The sequence below is a fragment of the Equus quagga genome, chromosome 5 (genome assembly GCF_021613505.1).
Source record: "Equus quagga isolate Etosha38 chromosome 5, UCLA_HA_Equagga_1.0, whole genome shotgun sequence".
In the NCBI taxonomy this organism is placed as follows: Eukaryota; Metazoa; Chordata; class Mammalia; order Perissodactyla; family Equidae; genus Equus; species Equus quagga.
This window is the reverse complement of record NC_060271.1, coordinates 112,457,088-112,477,871: the sequence shown is the minus strand read 5'-3', so window position 1 is coordinate 112,477,871 and position 20,784 is coordinate 112,457,088. Positions and strand designations below refer to the sequence as shown.

Below are 20,784 nucleotides of genomic sequence, written 5' to 3'. Positions count from 1 at the left end.
TTGAGCTTGTCACCTGAAATGTGTGTGAGATGAGAGATGCAAATGTGCTCCTTCTTCTGTTCCTCTCAGATCATCCTTTCCTTTCATTAGTGTGAGCATCTCAACCATGCTGAGTGTGATTTTAGTGCTTACACAAAAGAGACATACTACCTCTTTAGTGTGGCCCTTAAAAGTAAGCCATCTACTTCATCTACTGAGCTGAAGAGACAGGGATGTGTCAGGATGTGGGGAAAAACATTGTTTGAGATAAGCTGTATCTGTCTCCATTGGAGGATTTTCCTAAGAAATTTTTTTGTGGTAGTTGTGACTACATGTCGTTTCAGCCTTGTACTTTTACTTTATATCTTAACACCAATTTAAGATGCAACTCTATAAGAAGTTAGACAAGGCTTAAGAAAACTAAAATCAAGTAATACAATTTGATGTCATTAGCACATCTAGTTGTGAAATTAAAAAAAAAGACCAAATGGCTAAAAGATGAGCAGATAGGTACTTTATAGAATTAATCTATGTATTATTTTTGCTCAGTTAATTTTTTTGCTTTAATATTTTAAGTTAAGCTTATATATACAGTTGATTGCCTTCATAGTAAACTTTTGTATATTTTTACTTAAGTTGGGGTTCAAACTAACGTAGACTGAGGTTTCGGAAAAGTTTTGAATAGTTACTTACTAACTTTTCTTCTCATTTATTTGTAGTTTAGTGAGTTGATTTCATATTTTTTACAATGAATGTTCCAAACTGTTGCTCTCTCTCATAGGAGCAAGGAGATTTGTGACCTTGGATTTTGGCAGACCAATACTGTTGACGGATGTATTGATTCCCACTTGTGGAGACTTGGCCTCCTTGTCAATTGACATTTGGACATTAGGAGAAGAGGTGGATGGGAGGCGATTGGTAGTGGCAACTGATATAAGCACCCATTCACTAATTCTTCATGACTTGATACCACCTCCTGTGTGCAGATTCATGAAGGTAAAGAACTTCAAGAAAGTGAATTGATATGCTTTCCATGTTTCTGACAAGTTATGAAAAATATTCAGACATCTAATTAAAAACCATAACTATATCTTTTTAAATACATTACTCAGATTTTGTTGCAGATGAGTGTGTATGTATATTTATAATTTTTCATTTCAGATCACTGTCATTGGACGTTATGGAAGTACAAATGCCAGAGCCAAAATCCCCTTAGGATTTTACTATGGTCATACCTATATCTTGCCTTGGGAGAGTGAACTGAAGTTAATGCATGATCCTCTAAGGGGAGAGGGAGAATCTGCAAACCAACCAGAAATTGACCAGCATTTAGCAATGATGGTTGCCCTTCAGGAGGATATACAGTGCAGGTTGGTTGAAAATTGCAGTACATTTTAATATTATTGAAATCCTTTATTTTGTATGATGTCTTGTGTGTATGTTTGTCAAGAAATGTCTTTTTATAGGTGTATATAAAAGAATAAAAGGAAGTAGGACACTAGGACATTACAATAATATTGAATGCATTAATATATTTGATCAAATAATTGGCTCTATTTAGTATTTACCAATTGATTAATTCTTTTTAGTGATTGTATGTTAACTTGTTTTAGAGATTTAATTTTTAGTGTATATTTGTACATGCACATCCAAGAGAACATTGCAGGAATTATCTTGTTCATTTATTTTTTACTTATAGGTATAATCTAGCTTGTCATCGACTGGAAACTCTTTTGCAAAGTATCGATCTTCCTCCTCTCAACAGTGCCAACAATGCACAATATTTTTTGCGAAAGCCAGACAAGGCAGTCGAGGAAGACAGTCGAGTTTTTTCTGCCTATCAGGATTGTATTCAGCTGCAGCTTCAACTAAATTTGGCTCATAATGCAGTGCAGAGGCTCAGAGTAGCTCTAGGTGCAAGTAGAAAGATGTTGAGTGAAACATCAGATCCAAAAGATTTAATTCAGACGTCTTCCACAGAGCAGTTGCGTACTATCATCAGATATTTATTGGACACTTTGCTCAGCCTTCTTCACTCTTCCAATGGTTCGTATTTGGCTTAAGTATTTTAAAGGCTGTGAATATATTTGATGTGATTTTGTTGTGTGTTTTGTTGTGTTAATATTTCCTGAGTACTGTTAATTTTGGTATCCTTTCTAATGTGAGTATTGATTTTTTTTTGGTCAACTAATTTTTTTCCCCCTGATTTTTATTTGTTTTTCTTAAATGGATTTTTGGTTCTTTCTTTTCTTGAGTTTCTGCTGTTGATGTGCCACATCATTGTGTTACTGGCAAAATAAGAGATACTGTTTAAAAGTGCAGGAGCTACACAACTATTGGTAAATTGCTAATCTAATGTAGGACTGTTGTTTTCTATCTAGGAGCTACTTTTGATCATTACACATGCACACGCACACACGCACACACACACACTCTCACTCACACAGCCATCTGATAACACCCAATTCCACATGTAAGAAATATAATTAAGTGCTAATTCATCTCTTCCTCAAGTATTCAGCAATTAAAATTCCGTATATGAGGAGTGAATAAATGAATAGCAAAACAAGTAGAATGTAATTGTGTACTGACTGCTGGTAAAGAAGAAAACATATCTAGGCATGCTGACTTTGATATTACAGCATACACGTAAATAGGAATTTTTACTGTTTTCTTTCTTGTAATAGGACACTCTGTTCCTGCAGTTTTGCAGAGCACATTTCATGCCCAGGCCTGCGAAGAGCTTTTTAAACACTTGTGCATCAGTGGAACCCCCAAGATACGATTACATACCGGTCTTCTGCTTGTTCAACTCTGTGGTGGTGAAAGATGGTGGGGTCAGTTTCTTTCTAATGTTCTTCAGGAATTGTACAACTCAGAGCAGCTTCTCATCTTTCCGCAGGATAGGTAGGTCAGAAAATATTGGCATTATTTGTTGTTAGTGATTTGTGCTTCTCACCGTCAATGTTCACATTTTGAAATCGTGTATGTGTGTGGATACTGAGTGTGGAGAAATGAAGCATGGCTTTTCACAGTTTGAGGAATGCCCAGTGAAGGGCATACTGAAGAAGGTTATACGTGACATAACAAGACTGCCTTCTTTTGTTTCCTGATTGAATCTGTGGAGTTTATAGATCTGTGTTTGCAAGTATTTCCTATTAGATCGTGTACTGTATATGTTAAATCTGCTTTTTTAGGCTAAATTTCTCTCTACCTGATTTCTTGTGGATAAACTTAGAAAAATATAACCAATAGCTTGAAAAGAGCCTAATGTTAATGTAGCTTCAGATACAAATCTTGCTAAGAACCAAATATTCTATCATTACTCTATTAAATTTCAGCGTAAATTATTTTTAAAGTGAACAATTAAGTTGATTCATACTGGGTATTTTATTTATATCTTTTTTTTAGGGTCTTCATGTTACTTTCCTGCATTGGTCAAAGATCACTTAGTAATAGTGGAGTATTAGAGAGCTTACTTAATCTCTTGGATAATTTATTGTCACCTCTTCAGCCACAGTTACCCGTGCATAGGAGGACAGAAGGTATTATTTAAAGCAGTGATCTTTAGTAAAAACATAAGATTTGTATAAATACTACTTCTATAAAATGGCTAGTCTGAAATACTTATTTTAATATTCATTGCTGCACATTTTGTTAATATTTTTATGATAGAGACTTTTTAGAATGACCAGCCTTCATGTGATTGACTGCCATATGGTTATTGCTTTTTAAATCTATTAGTTTTTGATTATTTAAATTTTGAACTTAGAAATTGTAATATGTTTTTTCTAAGCTGTCATAACTAAAATCAACTCTCTGATTTAAGTTTAAGCTTTAAGGCACCGTTGCTGTTCTGATTATTGATAATGAATTTCATATGAGCAAAAAAAGTAGTGGATTAAAAACTTTAGAACATAATTTAAAGCTATATGAATTATAAATCGAGAGTTAGATTTTTTATTTCAATCGTCTGTAAGTCTAAGAATAGCATTTTATTCCTTGTTTTCTAGTTTAAAAGTTCTCATCTCTTGGATTCACCGTACACTTAGGAATTTATTTTTGTACCATGAAGCATTTGTATCTTCCATTAGATTTAATGTATTATTCAATTTGTAGCCATAGGTCTAATTTTGAGGCTGCTTATAAATAAATATTAGTGTTAGTAATGATATGGTGTGTTTCGGTCTTATAAAATGTTTTGTCTCATAATTATTTTATTAGACTTCCTTAGGACTCTTAGAGTCGCCTGATTATTTTGTTCCCTCTCATCTCTGTATAGGAGTACTAGATATTCCCATGATCAGTTGGGTTGTTATGCTGGTGTCCAGGTTGCTGGATTATGTGGCAACTGTTGAAGATGAAGCCGCAGCTGCAAAGAAACCTTTGAATGGTAAAGACAGAGAGAGGTTTCTGACAGGTATCAGAAGTTTATAATAATCTCTTGGTGGGGATTTTGAGTGACAGTGCACTGTTGGTCTGGAGATTCCAGCTGCATATAATTTATGTAAAATATCAACAGGAATCTGTTTAAGGATAGAATTTATTTTTGAAAGACTTTATGGACAAGCCCCTTGTCTGAATATGGCTTTTAGTTTCTAAATAGAATCATGCCTTTCTCAAGATTTTCCTCTATGCTCATTTAAACACTTTTTAGGGCCGGCCTGGTGGCGCAGCAGTTAAGTGCGCACATTCCGCTTTGGAGGCCTGGGGTTTGCTGGTTCGGATCCCGGGTGTGGACGTGGCACCGCTTAGCAAGCCATGCTGTGGTAGGCGTCCCACATATAAAGTAGAGGAAGATGAGCACAGATGTTAGCTCAGGGCTAGCCTTCCTCAGCACGAAGAGGAGGATTGGCAGCAGTTAGCTCAGGGCTGATCTTCCTCAAAAAAAAAACAATAAAATACTTGTAAGTGCTTTTTAATAGCATACATATAAATATAGTTATGAAAAGGACATCTATGAAGAGTTCTTGTAATTTTATTTTAGTGTAGTGTGTCATTCGGTTTACCATTATAAAGTATAGTTCTACTGATTAAGTACAAATGGCTTTTATGCTTAGATACAGAAATTCTCAATTTTTTTGTTGAGTTGTAACCTTTCTCCATAAGCTAGAGACGCAGAAAAATTTAAAAATTAAAGGAAATCAAACTGCCAGACAAATTGCCTTCTTCCCTTCTTCCAAGTTAACAAGACTTTTCATAAAGGATTTGAAATAGTGACATCTAATATGGATATACAGCCAGTAAATGCCATAAAATTTGGAGTTTTATTTTGTCAGAATCCTAGTATTTAAAGATCTTTTGAGATGTTTTATAGGTGAATCAATTGTTTATGGTGCACATTATGTTTGGGAAGAGGGTAGAGAATTCTCGTGTACAGGAAATTTTTTTTTTTTAACAAGTGTATGTCTGTGGGTCAGTTTATTCAGTTATAGGATATAGAGGTAAGACAGAGTGAAATATAGCTACAATATAAAGTTGGAATATACCAGATAGTCTTGGAGGTCTTAGTTTTTATTTATATCATTCAGACACAATGGAAACACACTGGTGGAAAACTTGTTTTTTAGGGTTTGAAGAATTTGAACTGACTTGACAAATGGATATAGAGATAGAAAAAGATATCTTTAGACTAAGCAGACATGAACAAATAATTGGAGATGGTTAAAGTGTGGTAGAAGTAGGCCTGAATTGAGCAGAATGATGCTTGAAGAATAGTCTGAAGACATTCCAAAAAATGAGAATAAGTAGAGCTACGCAGCATGGTTTTTGAACTATTCAGCCTTCTTTTTGCAGTCATTAAGTCAAATTAATTGAGTACCCCTTCTTTGGGTCCCTGCACAAAAGCATTTGAGTTTGAAAGAGCCAGTAGTGAACGTTTTTGTTAAAATTGACTGACATTATCAAAGTTGTGTTGTACAAAGATTAATCTTAAACAATTATAGAAATAGCTGGCTGTTATCTTAAAAGAAAGATTGGAGACAGAACTCTGGTCTTAAAGTCTTTTAGAGTCTAGGTTAACCTTTCTAGGGTCAGATCTTCCTAGCAATTTCTTTATAATGGTTTCCTTAATTTTCTTTAAAAATGCTTTTTCATGATTGGCACATTTATAATTTTGTGTTTTCTAAGTATGAAAAGTATTTTAAAATCACATTTAACAGAATTATTAATAAAATTTTTCCTTGCTGTGTAGGTAACCAGTGGAGTTTTATTAACAATAATCTACATACTCAGAACATAAATAGATCTTCCAAAGGCAGCAGTAGCCTTGATAGATTATATTCCAGAAAAATCAGAAAGCAGCTAGTTCATCATAAACAGGTAATTTTCAATACTTTTTAAAATATTAATGTTTGAGAACATTCCTTCGGAGGTTGCATGAGATATACTTGCCATCATATCCTGGATATGCCATTTAACGAGCTACTTAACTTAGGGAAATTATTTAATACTTTTGACACTGAGTTTCCTTATTTCTAAGATAGCAGGAATATGAAGTTTACAGATGTTTGGTGATGTCCTTTAAACTGTCTACCTCATCACATCTCTATTACTACCATTCTAAGTGAGGCCATCATTATCCTTTGCCTGGTCAAAAGGCCTCTCTGCCTTTGTTTTTTCTCAAGCCAATCTATTTTTCATGCTGCTTCTAGATAGTTCTTTGTAAATACAAACCTGATACTATCAGTTCTCTAAATTCTTAGTGGTTTCCAGTTGACCTTTGGATGAAGGTAAAACTCCTTAATATTTATTGCTTTTGGGGTATTTATCATCTGCCCCTCTAACTTTCAGGTTTGAATTTTGTTCTTGCCATATGGAATTTGAGTTCCTGGACCACCCACACCAGTTTTCTCATCCAGGATTTTTGTATGTGCCAAGTCTTCCCCCTCTCCTCCAACCACTTAGTTGACTCTTTTGCTTGGATCACTAACTTATTTTTCCGGCATTAGTTCATGTTCATGTCCTCAAAGAGGTCTTCCCTTTCTAAATTAGGATAATACCCCATGCAGTATATTCCCTGTGTATCCTATATTTTTCATTCCATTGTATTCATCACAATTTTTTGTTGGGATTTCTTAATTTTGTTTAACATGAGATTTGTGCATTTCACTGTGAGTAAATGATTTCTTAAAATATTGTTAGGAATCATGCAGAGTGCTCTTTTGTCTGACTTTTTTTGCTCAAAATGAAATGTGCTTTTTTATGCCTGGCTTCTTTTGCTGAAAATGATATTTTTTGGATTCATCCATATTGTTGAGTCTATCAGTTGTTCTTTTTTATTCCTGACCATTATTCCATTTTTGGATGTTCCAAAATCTGTTTATCCATTTTCTTGTTGATGAACCTTTTAGTTTTTGGTTTATTCTTTAATTGTTCCTCTTTGAAGCATAAACAAATATGCATATGTGTTCCTCTCTCTGCTTCTTCAGTGTGCAAATGCATGCATGCATGCATGCACACACACACACACAACGTTCCCTCAATCACTCTTTCCTTCACAGAAAATATCATATATTAGAAATGTGGTTTAATTGCAGGATGCCTGGGGATTCTTGTGGTTTCTGTCTCAGTTAGTTCCATGATCTCTCTTGAAATTACACATAAAATTTATTTGATGTGCATTTGATGTGGAAGTGAGGTTTGTAGCTAATGTCAGATTCTTAGGAGCTAGGACTTTATTATAATTACTTTTTAAAATCTGTCTTCCTCTTTCTCTTATACTAGATACAAGGATATAGACTATATCCTTGATAGCTGGTACAGAGCCTAGTGTGTTGTTACTAAATATTTATATAATTGATTTAAGATGAAATGAGATTTTATATGAAAACCCTTAGGATCTGGCAAGTTTATGAAAACTTTGGGTTGTTTTTAGAAAGTGGCTTAGCAACAAATTGTTTATTTTCACTTCTAAGTTTTTCAGCTGTGAGGTAACTATTCGATCCTTTGCAAGAAGATTGATCTGAATCTTTTTCCTCAACTCTTTTTCTTGTTGAGACAACTAATTTTAGGTCGTACTAGTTTGCATTCTTTCAAATCCAGTTAAAATGTATTGAGCACTTAATAGTACGCTTACTGTATTTAATTTAGGATATGAAGGTGGAAGATAAACCTAGAATATAACCCAGTGGATTTTTCTTAGTAAAATATCACTATTTTATTCTTTACTATGAGGGACATTATTGGGACAGTTGGCAAAACTTAAAATGGGGTCTGAGGAAAAGTTGGTAGCAGTGCATCAGTGTTACGTCTCTGATTTTCATGGTTGTATCATGGTTTGTGGAGAAGATTCTTGTTTCTAGGAAATACCAGTAATGTATTCGGGGGTGATTGGTCATCAGGTTGCGAACTTATTGTGAGATATTGTAGAGCAGAAATGTCGGTACAGTGATTTAAATTAAGATTTTGGTTGTTTCAAAATAAAAATTATATTTTTTCTTGATTGTAGTTGTGTATGTTAATTGTAGAACTTTTGGAACAATTTTCTGAAACACTGATTTGTAGTAGTTCTTTACACGTTCACGTAACATGTATTGATTATTTCATACATGTGCATGCTGGTTTTAACTTAGGATACGTTTATCTTCATATATGGAGGTAACAGCCAAATGGATATTTCTTTATAATATATTATTATTGCTTTTTTCCTGATAACAGAAATATGTATCAATAGTAGAAATTTAAGAAATATTCTTTGAAAAGTAGGTATATTAAGTTCTTGACTAAATTATTCATTTATAATTATGGTTATAACTTTCTAGTTGACTTTCTGTTTAGAGTAATGTTCTGCATAGATGGCTATATGGGGAAGTCATTCAACAGATTCTTAAGACTTTGCTGGGCAGAGATTTTTTTCTCCCTTTTGGTCTGTTTGCTCATTGCTACAGACTGGTGGTTGCCAGGGGTTAGGGATGGGTCAGATAGGATAGGAGAGAGTTGGGTGGGCAATCTGAACAATGGATGGGTAACGTAAAAGAACAATATGAGGGAACCTTGTGATGATGGAACTCTTTCATATAATTGTAGTGGTGGATACATGAACCAACGCATGTAGAATTCTATACAACTAAAATACAGAAACACAGACAGACACACAAATTACTACAAGTGAAACTGGAAAAATCTGAATAAGATTGGTGAATTGTAACAATGTCGCTACCCTGTGGTGATATTAGACTATAGTTTTGCAAAATGTTATCATCAGGGGAAATTGAGTGAAGTGTACAAGAGCTGTCTGTATTATTTCTTAAAACTTCATATGAATCTGCAGTTATCGCAATAAAAATTTTAATTAATAAAAAATACAGATCAAAAAATGTGCTACTCTTGAGAGAGATTTCCATAAAAGCAAAACTTAGACTATTCTGCAAAAAAAAATGTTTTCCTCGTGTATTTTAAATAATTCTTATCCTCTCTCTGAAAGAGTATCTATCAGTCAGTCTCATGAGTGGCTCACATAAGAAAGTGTTCCAGTTATTTCGCTTCTCCCATGGGTAAGGAATTGATTAATTCTTGATTGTAACATGGAGAGATATTGTAGTTGGGATTTGGAAATGATTTTTTTTTTTATCAGCAACACAGTTAAAACTGGACCTTTCAGGGAATTACTTATTCTGTGAGGAGTATTATAATTTACTTTGTTGTTTTTAGTCTTGTTAGCTGTAAGATTAACTTTTTTTTTTCTAAAGCAACTTAACCTACTAAAAGCAAAACAGAAGGCTTTGGTGGAACAGATGGAAAAAGAAAAAATACAAAGTAACAAAGGATCATCATATAAACTTCTGGTAGAGCAAGCAAAACTAAAGCAGGCCACTTCAAAGGTATGTCCTGTTACTTCTTAAAGTAATTATCTCAGAAAACTTACTTTCCTTTTAGTATTTTAAATTCTTTGAGTAGTTAAGTATCTTTAATAATGATCAGGAAATTTAAATATATGTTATTTTGCTTATCAACAGAAAAATCTATTCTAAACAATTTTTAAGGGGGGGAAGGTAGCTTTTAACTCAAGGAAATACATGATAAATGTGGACTTAGAATATTTTTCTAGTGTATTTGTTTTAAAGTGAATTGTGTTACATTAAATTAAAGATAAAAGACTCAAGGAAGTGTACAATTTTCTTAATGTGTCCCTTCTAAGTAAATATTAAGTTCAATGATTGGTAAATAAAATTAAAAAAAAATAACTTGATATGTATTTTTTTTAATATTGGGGGATAACATTTATATGTAGCAACCAAATTTGTACATTGTGTTTCTATAAATAATGAAGTTATAGTTCTTCCATTAGATATTGAAATCACTGAAATTAATGCTCGATCATTGAAGTTACATAGGTTTCTTTACCTTCCACCTTTTATCAATTATGCTTAGGATGTTTGGTAATGTTTAAGATGTTAGATTTGACTTAATGTAGCCTTTCTGTGGAATTTCACTTTTCCGGAATTTTGTTATATATCCTATACCTTACTCTAAAATAGAATCTCAGGTATATTGGTCAGCATAGCTTTTAATAATCTTGCTTTTTGAAGGTTAGGACTTATTTAAAAATTTTTTTTAGAAGAGTAAGTTTTCTGAGTGAATATTTTCATTTCATAAATAAATTTGTACTGAAAGAATTTTCATTCAATAAACATTGATTTAAGTATTGTAAATTTCTCCGTACAGCATTTTAAGGATTTAATTCGTTTACGTCGGACAGCAGAATGGTCCCGTTCTAATTTAGACACAGAAGTTACAACCACAAAAGAAAGTCCGGAGATAGAACCACTTCCGTTTACTCTGGCCCATGAACGTTGTATTTCAGTAGTGCAGAAGCTTGTCTTGTTTCTCCTCTCCATGGATTTTACATGTCATGCAGATCTTTTATTATTTGTTTGTAAGGTAAGTAAACTAATAGGCATAATTTATAATTATAGACTTAGGGTAAGTAAAAGAATTAAGAAAGCATGCAGTTGTTAATTGATTTTTTTTATTAATAGAAATAATAGTGCTTTTATTGGTTTTCCTTTTATGCAATTTAGTTGTTTTTATTGTCCTTTGAAAGATTTAAAAAATATTTTGTCTCTTGTTTCTCAGGATACCTGATTTGTATTTTAATCAGGTTAAAACTAGATTAATGTAGATTTGAATTGTAGGTAATAGGGATATATCTATCTCCAACCTACTTTTTTTCTGTTAATTAAAATAGGAAATATACAAATAAGTGTCGAATTATAGTCATGTGAGGATTTCATTGCCCTGAAGGCTTTCTTGTAGCATATTCATTGTTTATAGAAATTGTTTTTAACTACTCAACCCAGATTTTAATATTCGATCCATGAAATTAGTTTCTTTTGCATCCCATGGCAAGTAGTTATTTTGATACCAAAAGCATATCTCATCATTGAAAACTGTAACACTTTATTTTTGGAGAAAACATGTAATTACTATTTAAGTATATGATTTTATAAAATGTATTACAGGTTCTTGCACGCATTGCGAATGCCACGAGGCCGACGATACATCTATGTGAGATTGTGAATGAACCCCAACTGGAGAGACTGCTATTACTTTTGGTTGGAACTGACTTCAATAGAGGAGATATATCTTGGGGTGGTGCTTGGGCTCAGTATTCCTTAACTTGTATGCTACAGGATATTTTAGCAGGTTTGTCAGGATTTATTTTTCATAGGGTATGTCAAAATTAGCATGTTATTGCTAGACTAATCTTTAAAGGATACTATAACCCCCAAAAGTATAAAAGCTCTCTTTAACATTATAGCAGTAGCAACCACTTATACAAAAAATACTTTTTTGTATAAATGTAAGTCTTTATGGAGCAGTTTGTTAAAGTGCAGGGATATCGGAGCTAGTCAGCTTCACTATTAATACCATCAGTCAGCTGCTTACTAGTTCTTTATGTGAGCTTGACGAAGGTACTCTCTCTGCCTGTTTTTTATCTATAAAACAACGGGAAAAAAAGTGCCTTTCTTATAAGTTGTTTTGGTGAATATGTGTTAATATATGTAAAGTGTTTATAACAACTTCTTGTTCATATTATACGTCTTGTGTTTTCTACTAGCTACTTGTCTTTACAATATGAAGGTAATGCCATGGGTTCTAGCTTTTCCTTAGGTAGGTGGGGAACCGTTTGCCTCAGAATCCTTTATGGTTTTTAGAGCATACGTGCTGTCATTCTCTAAACTGGAGGAGAAAATAGACTTTCCTATGTTTGGATGTGTATTTATAAATTATTAAAGCAGTTAGGACTGTCTCCTTACATACAGGAGAATTACTGGCTCCAGTAGCTGCAGAAGCCATGGAGGAAGGAACTGTGAGTGAGGATGTAGGTGCAACAGCTGGCGACTCTGATGACTCCCTTCAACAGTCCTCAGTTCAGTTGCTGGAAACTATAGATGAACCTTTAACACATGATATGACAGGTACATTCTTTGAATTATGTTTCATTTAAACTATCCTTTAGCTCTTTTTTTAAATGAAAATATATTTCAAAATTAAGAATGTTAGTGAAGTATAAAATTAATTTCTATATTTTTCTATTAGATCTTTGGCCTTGGTAACAGTATCAGTTATTTTCCTGATAAATATGTTTTGTTTTGATTCTCTAAACTAATCCTCATTATAATAAACTGCTATGCTTTCATAATGTCCTGGTTATTTTGATATGGCCTGATTTGGCTATGTTGAAGAAATTACAGCCTAGAAAACAATTAAAGATATGCAGTCGTGAAGATATCAAGGTTAAAGGCTCTTGTTGTTTAAGATCCACTTTTTTTTGGTGTATTTGTTTCTTTCTTTGTCTGTTTTCTTTTTTGCCTTTTTAGAAACTATACATGTAACTTAGCATGCACAATTCTTCATGGCACACTCCCTGCTTTTCAAGACTGTTTTAATTACTACCCTATATTTGCCAGATAACTGTGGTTATTTCAACCACTTGTGATACCTTAATCTTACATTCTCTCATGATTTTATCCTTGCTACATGATATTCCCTTTATCTGGAATAGACTTCCTTCTGTTATTTGCATGGTGAGCTTCTTATCTAAGATTCCCATAAAGCATGCCCTCCTCCAAGAAGCTTTTTCCATCACCACCAGCAAAGTTGGACACTGCCATTGGTGCTGCCTTAACACTCTTGATTATCTCTGATAGCACTTATGTTGTAGTTTTTTTTAATTTCTGTACTGTTTACCCTCACCTCTGAACCTCTTCATTTATTGGAGGGTAGAAATTTGATTTATTAATCTTCATTTGCTAGGCAGTCTATAAATATATGTTGAACAAGAGGGTGAGAGGACGGGAGGGTAAAGGTTGGAAGGCATAGAAGGCTAATTAAGAATTTGGAGACATCTGAGAGCAAAATAATTTCTAACTCATAATAGAAAAATAAGGTGAGTAGGTGTCTTATAACTTAAATCTTTCCTTTTCACTTTAATACTGGGTATCATTTCCTGAAATATTGGATGTAACATAATGAGTTACATATTGGAGGTAACAAAATGAATAATATTATTCATTCTAGAAATGATTAATGATTGTTTTTAGTAGCTAAGTTAATGTAACTTGATTCAACAAAGGCTGATCCCATGGATTTTTTTTCTGGGAAATCAAATATTATTGCATTCATATTATGTGTTCCAGTTGCATATTTATGCTTAATTGTCAAGTATAAAAATTTAGAGATTTTTATGTCAGTATAAACAAATATGTTACATACAAGTAAAATAACTTTTTCTGTAATTAAAAGCAACATGGTGGTTAAATTTTATGTTATATACTCCATCAATAAAATCACTTTCAATTATTTGAAGGTGCGCCTCCTCTTTCCTCTTTGGAAAAAGATAAAGAAATTGATCTTGAGCTACTTCAAGATCTAATGGAAGTTGACATTGATCCTTTAGATATTGATTTGGAAAAGGATCCTCTTGCAGCCAAAGTTTTTAAGGTATGATACACTAGAGTATTCTTTCCAATTAAAATCTGTTATCTTACACTTTTGGTTTATTAATTACTTAAAAGAGGAAAGTATACATATTTATCACCAAATGTAACCCATTATTCAGTGTACTCAAAGTGCATTAGATTGCTATAGGTGCTATAGTAGTTTTTTAATAATACCAGTGGGATAGTGTAAGGAAAACTTATATCACTTTATTAATATAGCCACTAATATTATTTTATATATTAGTAAGAACCACTGATAAGCATGAGGAAGTAAAGTTATGGATTATGAACATTTCAAGCAGAATTTAAGCTTACCCAAGCTGAGTTCATTGCAGATTCTACTTCTATGTTAGCCTCAACATTTTTTAAAGGAGGTACACCCCTAATACTTCATAGCTATTCTTTTTGTGTGTAAGAAGTTTTATTAAGGATGCTAGTTATCTCTCAGGTTTTAAATAAGTAAGGTATTTTTGTATTTTGGTATAAAATGAGGAGACTGAGCCATTCCTATAGATCATTAAGATTTGGGAATTTAAAGGGTGGGGAGAATGTTTATTTTGTAGCCATGTTTGAGTTTAGATAAGATGAATAATATGTTACTCTTAGTAAAGAGGCAAAAATAAACCAGTTTTTTTCTATTCTTTTAAGCCAATAAGCAGTACATGGTATGACTATTGGGGTGCTGATTATGGCACCTACAATTACAATCCTTACATTGGAGGTCTTGGAATTCCTGTAGCAAAGCCACCGGCAAATACAGAGAAGAATGGATCACAGACAGTTAGTGTTTCAGTGTCTCAGGGTAAGTGTGTGTTCATATCTTAAGGCGTATGCTGTTCTTAAATCCTAAATTTATGTACGCTTTGTCCCTTGAGAAGTCAAGCCTGAGTATATGCTGAGAGGGTTTAGTATCACAGACATGCCGTGAAAGTGACATTCAGAGCTGTATGTTTCTTTGTCAGTCAGTTTGGAGGAGCTTCCATTTATGGTCCATCTTTTATTTCTCAAAATCACACCTAGCAAAATACATTAATGAGTCACATGAGTTTGCCAGTAATTTTAATTAATTGTGCTTTTATTTATGTATTTTTATAATAAACTTGTATTTTATTTGTAAACTGTATGAAACCACATTGAATATTATTTTTGTACTCTTCTAATCATGTAGAATGTATCAGACCTTTTTTTTTTAAATGAAATCTTTTCTTGGGTCCTGCCTGGTGGCTTAGTGGTTAAGTTTGCATACTCCGCTTTGGTGGCCCCGGGGTTCGCAGGTTCAGATCCTGGGTGTGGACCTCATCAAGCTGTGCTGTAGCATATCCCACGTATAAAACCAGGAAGATTGACACAGATGTTAGTTCAGCGACAATCTTCCTCACCAAAAAAAAAAAAAAACTCTGTCTCTCTCTATAAATATAAATATATATTAAATATTATATATATAAATATATGTAGAGAGATATATATTCTTAAAGTTGGAACAATCATGCGTTTACTGAAAAGTTGCAAGAATAATACAGAGAAAGTTTGTTATTCTGACCCGTTTGGAAATAAGTTGCTAATCTGATGTTATTTTTGTTTTGTTTTATTTGTTTTAAAGGACATCCTTCTCCATAAACACATTAGGAGGAAGCACATTCCATCAAAATCAGGAAATTAACATCAGTATTAACATTCAGACCACATTAAATTTTAGCAGTTGTGTCTAATGTCCTTTATGCACAAGGATCCAGTGCAAAATCCTACATTGTATTTAGTGTCATATCTTTTCAGATTTATTCAGTCTACCACAGTTCCGCAGAGTTAACTCTCATGACCTTGATACTTTTGAAGATTGCAGGCCAGTTGTTTTGTAGAATGTTCCTCAGTTTGGGTTTGTATGTTGTTTCCTAATGATTAAACTGTGATCATGTATCTTTGGCAGAAATATCACAAAAGTGAAATGCTCAGGTTTTCTTATGGCATCTTTTTAGGTGGCTCATGATTTTAATTTTTCCCACTACTCGTGGTTTTAAGTTTAATTACTTGATTAAGGAGGTGCCTGCCCATCTTTCCCCTAACTGTAAAGTTAGTCTTGTCCCCTTGGTAAAAACTTTTTGGGGGCTAGAGTGACATGGTACTTGGAAACTATTCTTTTTAAAAAAATTTATTAGTTTATTCATTTAGTTTTGAATAGACTCATGGTTTCTTGTTTTATTCAGTGGGCTATAATTCGTTGTCATCATTTTTTTATTTGTTGGTTTGTTATTTCTTGAGATAAAATATAAATAGCATAAGAATTACCATTTTAGCTATTTTTAAATATATGGCCATGGCATTTAAGTATATTCACAGTTGTCATTATTTATTTTGATGTTTAGATTGTCCCAGATTTGACCAGTGGGATCTCCTTTAAGCCGTTCTTTTTGACATTTCCTCATCTTTCTTTGAGCACTTCCCTGTTTTCTGGCGCAGCAAGATGCCCCAGGCTCATCATTTACTTTCCCTTCCCCAGACTGAGAACTAGCCACTTCAGCAGGGAGGAGAAGGGTATTTCAAAACTTTTTATTGGAGAAATGTGATTAAGAAACCAAGATTTGAGTGCTAGGTATACTTACTGCTATTTTGGTGGCCGTTTCCATGCTCTGTTGGTGGACCAGTTTAGGGAGTGTGTGTGTGTGTGTGTTGTGTCTGCGCACATTTGCACCTGTATTTATATCTGTGTGTCTGTCTATCAGTCTATCTGTAAAGAATGCCATGAGTTCACATCAATCCATCACTTAATCTAACTCCATAGGCTTCATTTTAGTTTTCTCCTTTTCCATATTTGTATCTCTTTTCCCTGACAGTGAAGAGCCTGGTTCTCATTATCCTTAATTTATTTGCTTCCATTATTATTACTTCACTTATTTGTTCTGCTTCTGTCTATATGTCCACTCTCCCATCTCTAGCCTCCTTGGCACAGATGCTGTTACCTGCTGTGGCTCTGTTGTTCTTACGTGAGGACAGACTCCTCACCCTGTTTTGGGTTTGGATGTCAACATTTTATTATAGGAGGTAGGACATGAATAATAATTATCACTCTAGTTCTTTTTCCTTTTAATTGCTTTTTTTAGCTCTAGATGCTCGCCTAGAAGTTGGACTTGAACAACAGGCAGAACTTATGTTGAAAATGATGTCCACCCTGGAAGCAGATTCCATTTTACAGGCATTAACAAATACATCTCCTACATGTAAGTAAAAAGTCACCATTCTTAGTGCATTGCAATGAATAATTTATCTCTTGATTATTTTCGGATGCACTCAGCAAGGACAGATTTCTACATGCCATGTCTGGTGTGAGTCTGAGTGGGCTAAGTATTTACAGCCTCTCCCTTGCTGAGTTAGTAGCAAGTTGAGAAATAAGACAAAGATTAACAAATCGTGAGAGTGGATGGGGGAACAAAATACATCCATGTAGTGCTGTTAAGTTCAATCCAAAAACCTGAATCATGTTTTTGTTATTGTGGTGTTCTGAGGGTAATGAAATTCCTAGCGAAGTCTGCATAGCTAGCTACCTGGGAGTTCATTGCATTATATCTAAATTTATGATAAAGTGAGTTTTTAAGTAGTGACATCTTTATCATCTTTAAAGACTAGAACGGAAAACCTTGGTAAGGGTGACAGCCAGTTGGACGCAAATTGAACTGCATAATTGAGAGAGTGTACTACTTAATTATCTATATCAAAGGAGGGCAAACTTTTATAATGAAAGACCCGATGGTAGATATTTTAGAGTTCCTGGGCTGTACTGTGTATGTTGCAACTACACACCTCTGACTTTTTAGCAGTAAAGCAGCCATAGACAATACATAAATGAACGGGCATGGCTGTTAAGAAACTGTGTTAATAGAATCAGGCAGCCTGCCAGATTTGGCCATCAGGCTATAGTTTGCTGACTCTTAATGTACAGTGCTAGACTTGGGTCAATTTCCTCCTGTCAGGTGAGTACAGTTAAGATAATCTGTTTCTCAAAGGCAAAGATTGAGCAGCTGTGCTAAGGAGATGTGTATTTTTCTTAGGCCTAGGAATCACTTCACCTTCTCTAGGTCATGGTGAGTAAAGGAGTAGATACTAATTAGAACCTAGGAAAGACATTATGTCCTTCTCCTATGAAGGAGAGTTCACAACCCATTTCATTAGGGAAATTTGGGTTTTTAGATCTTCCTATGTTAAATGGAATTTTTTTGACCTGCAGTCTTCATTTATTTCTTGCCTTAGGAGGTATAGAAAAAAAGGAGAAAAACAGAAAAAATAGTCTAGTGTTCTATAATCTTAGTATTACAATACTTACTATTACACTACTTACTTGCTAGTACACTAAATTATACTAATATTGTTGTGTCTTATCTCCTATGTAATATGGGGGTCCTTTTTGTTGAGTCGGCCTCTCCATGACCACAGACAACTCAGTACTGCCCCAAATAGCCCTTGTCTTTGTTAGACATTTCTTGCTTAAAACAATTTATTAGAAGATCCTTTTGTAATTTTTATCTTTCTCTTAATATATTCTATCCTTTGATTATTGTCCTGCACAGAACTGTGTCCCCCTTTTAGTATAATTTTCTAAATATAATGAAAAACCTCTCTTAGCATCCCTACATTTCTCTGGTCCCATGAATACACACTCACTTAGTTAGTTTGGTGTGTGACCTGGGCATCAGAATTTTTTTAATGCTTCCCAGGTAATTTTAATGTGCTGTCAAGGTTAAGAATCAATTGGCTATAGTCTAGATTATTCTAAAACTACTTTGTCAAGAATTAGTCAAGTTTCATCTTTTTCTCTTTTTTCTTTTCCTCTTTTATTAATTAGGAAAAAAATTGAAAATAGAAATTGCTAGAGAGTAAGATTCTTTTCCCTTGGTGGACAAGTCCTATGAATTTAAGAGCTTCTTCTCTCTTTGGTGATTGTCTTTTTGACTTTCAAGGAATGTTGTAAAAACAAGTTTTCAGATAATAAAATGATGAACCATTTTAAAGAATTCCGTTTTAATTCTTTTACAAAAAGATCTTTACTTACCTATAGATATTAATAACTAGTTAACATTTCTCCTGATACTTTGTGTATAAAATCATAATTGTGTTTAATTTTCAGTATCACAGTCTCCCACTGGAACAGATGATTCACTTCTAGGGGGTTTACAAGCAGCGAACCAATCCAACCAGCTTATTATACAGTTATCATCTGTCCCAATGTTAAATGTTTGTTTCAACAAACTTTTTTCCATGCTTCAAGTCCATCATGTTCAGGTATGACTTCAGGAGAAATGGTGTATTTTTAGAGATTATTGCCAGCCTAATAAAAGATGAAAATAACTAGGAAGATCATTCTCAACCTGACAGGGATGATTTCTTTATCATACTCAGATGAAAATACTGGAGATACTTTGATAACCACAGCTCCTCAGTGATAGGTCATTTATAATTTTTATGACTTTAAGCTTTGCTGCTTTAGTTCCAGCTATATATTATACATACTACTGTAAAGACTTGAATCACCTCTTTTAACTTAGAGAAACATTTGTATTAGGTAAATTATAAATTTTAATTCAGTTAAATTTTGTTTCATCAAGAATTTTAGGATGTGTTTGCTTGCCAGCTGAATGAGGTTATTAAATAGCAGAAGTATTTAATAGAAGAATTATTTACTCATAATCATAAGGATTCATACATAAGATTTTTGTTTAAATATTTCGCAATGTAATAGGTACTTTTTTTCTTGTCAATTTTCATTCTTTTACAGTTGGAATCACTTCTTCAATTGTGGCTCACATTGAGCCTGAATTCTAGTTCATCTGGAAACAAAGAGAATGGAGCAGACATTTTTTTGTATAATGCTAATCGAATACCAGTCATTTCATTAAATCAAGGTAAGATTTATTAGGAAGAAAATTATTAACATAGGATAAGTAATAATTTTTAAAGGTAATGATTAGGTTAATATGTACATAATCTTTGTCATTAGGGTTGTAAAGCTTTAGTGAAAAATGCGCTTACTTATACACTGACTTAATTAGGAAAGAGAACAGAAAACACTTACTCTCTGGTCTGTATTATCTTATGCCTGTTTGCAGCTAAGATTTACAATGTTTTGTTAATTTTTACATTGTATTTCCTTAAAATATTGTCTTGTTCACAGGCTTTTCTGTTGCAATTGGTGTTTCTTAAAAATGTGAAATTAACTTCTAGGGGAACTGGTGAATTGGAGAAGGATGTCAGTTTCCTATAGAAGTTGTCTTAGTTCATTCTTTTTATTGGCAAATGCAAAAATGTGTGGGAGTAGTGGGACTAGAATAACATCCTTCAACAGGAATAGAACTAATGTTCAGTGTGGCTACAGGAAATTATGAAAGTGAAAATGATCGTCTGTTTCTGGTGCTTTCTCCCTAGAGAGGTGCATCCTGTATCTTGCATGGTTCTCACATGGCCTGTCTTCCAGTCTTAGTGACAGCCACACTCGTTCGTGGTCCCACTTACATCTGCATTGTCTCAGCAAGAGCTGGCCCTGCTTTAATGAATAGGTTTCCATCTTGTCCACTGTATTAGTACTTATTATTATAAATTGTACTCCCATCACTATTTTTAACTTTATTATAAAAACATTAAACATAAACAAGAGTAGATAGATGAGTGAAAAAATAATTATTGCTTGCTAACATCAGATGTCTAGTCAGTATTCAAATTTCTGATTGTCTCAACTATTACAAAATGTTTTTATTTGAAATGTTTATTGAAATAAGTCTATACATTTTAACTAATTAAGTTTCTTAAATCCCTCTTAGTCTGTAAAGGTTCCCTCCATGTCTTTTTCATCCCCTGCAAAGTCATTTGTCAAAGAAGT

At 33.5% G+C, this 20,784-nt stretch overlaps 1 protein-coding gene across 12 annotated transcripts in view; it reads left to right on the top strand.

Moving 5' to 3' along the window:
• The window catches only part of BIRC6 (baculoviral IAP repeat containing 6), a 221,425-nt gene that overhangs the window by 93,821 nt on the left and 106,820 nt on the right, over positions 1-20,784 (top strand). For 11 of the 12 annotated variants that reach the window (XR_006888703.1, XR_006888704.1, XM_046662165.1 and 8 more), the window contains 16 exons: positions 761-975; positions 1,141-1,349; positions 1,679-2,025; positions 2,667-2,886; positions 3,391-3,524; positions 4,262-4,399; positions 6,173-6,300; positions 9,669-9,800; positions 10,645-10,860; positions 11,442-11,625; positions 12,246-12,401; positions 13,793-13,926; positions 14,574-14,727; positions 17,021-17,137; positions 19,039-19,193; positions 19,687-19,813. Coding sequence is in view for 10 of the 12 variants with exons in the window: in XM_046662165.1 (XP_046518121.1) it covers positions 761-975; positions 1,141-1,349; positions 1,679-2,025; positions 2,667-2,886; positions 3,391-3,524; positions 4,262-4,399; positions 6,173-6,300; positions 9,669-9,800; positions 10,645-10,860; positions 11,442-11,625; positions 12,246-12,401; positions 13,793-13,926; positions 14,574-14,727; positions 17,021-17,137; positions 19,039-19,193; positions 19,687-19,813 (2,766 nt within the window). In the remaining 2 variants the exon portion in view is untranslated. The remainder of the gene's footprint in view (positions 1-760; positions 976-1,140; positions 1,350-1,678; positions 2,026-2,666; positions 2,887-3,390; positions 3,525-4,261; positions 4,400-6,172; positions 6,301-9,668; positions 9,801-10,644; positions 10,861-11,441; positions 11,626-12,245; positions 12,402-13,792; positions 13,927-14,573; positions 14,728-17,020; positions 17,138-19,038; positions 19,194-19,686; positions 19,814-20,784) is intronic. The other variant, XM_046662160.1, reaches the window with a different exon arrangement.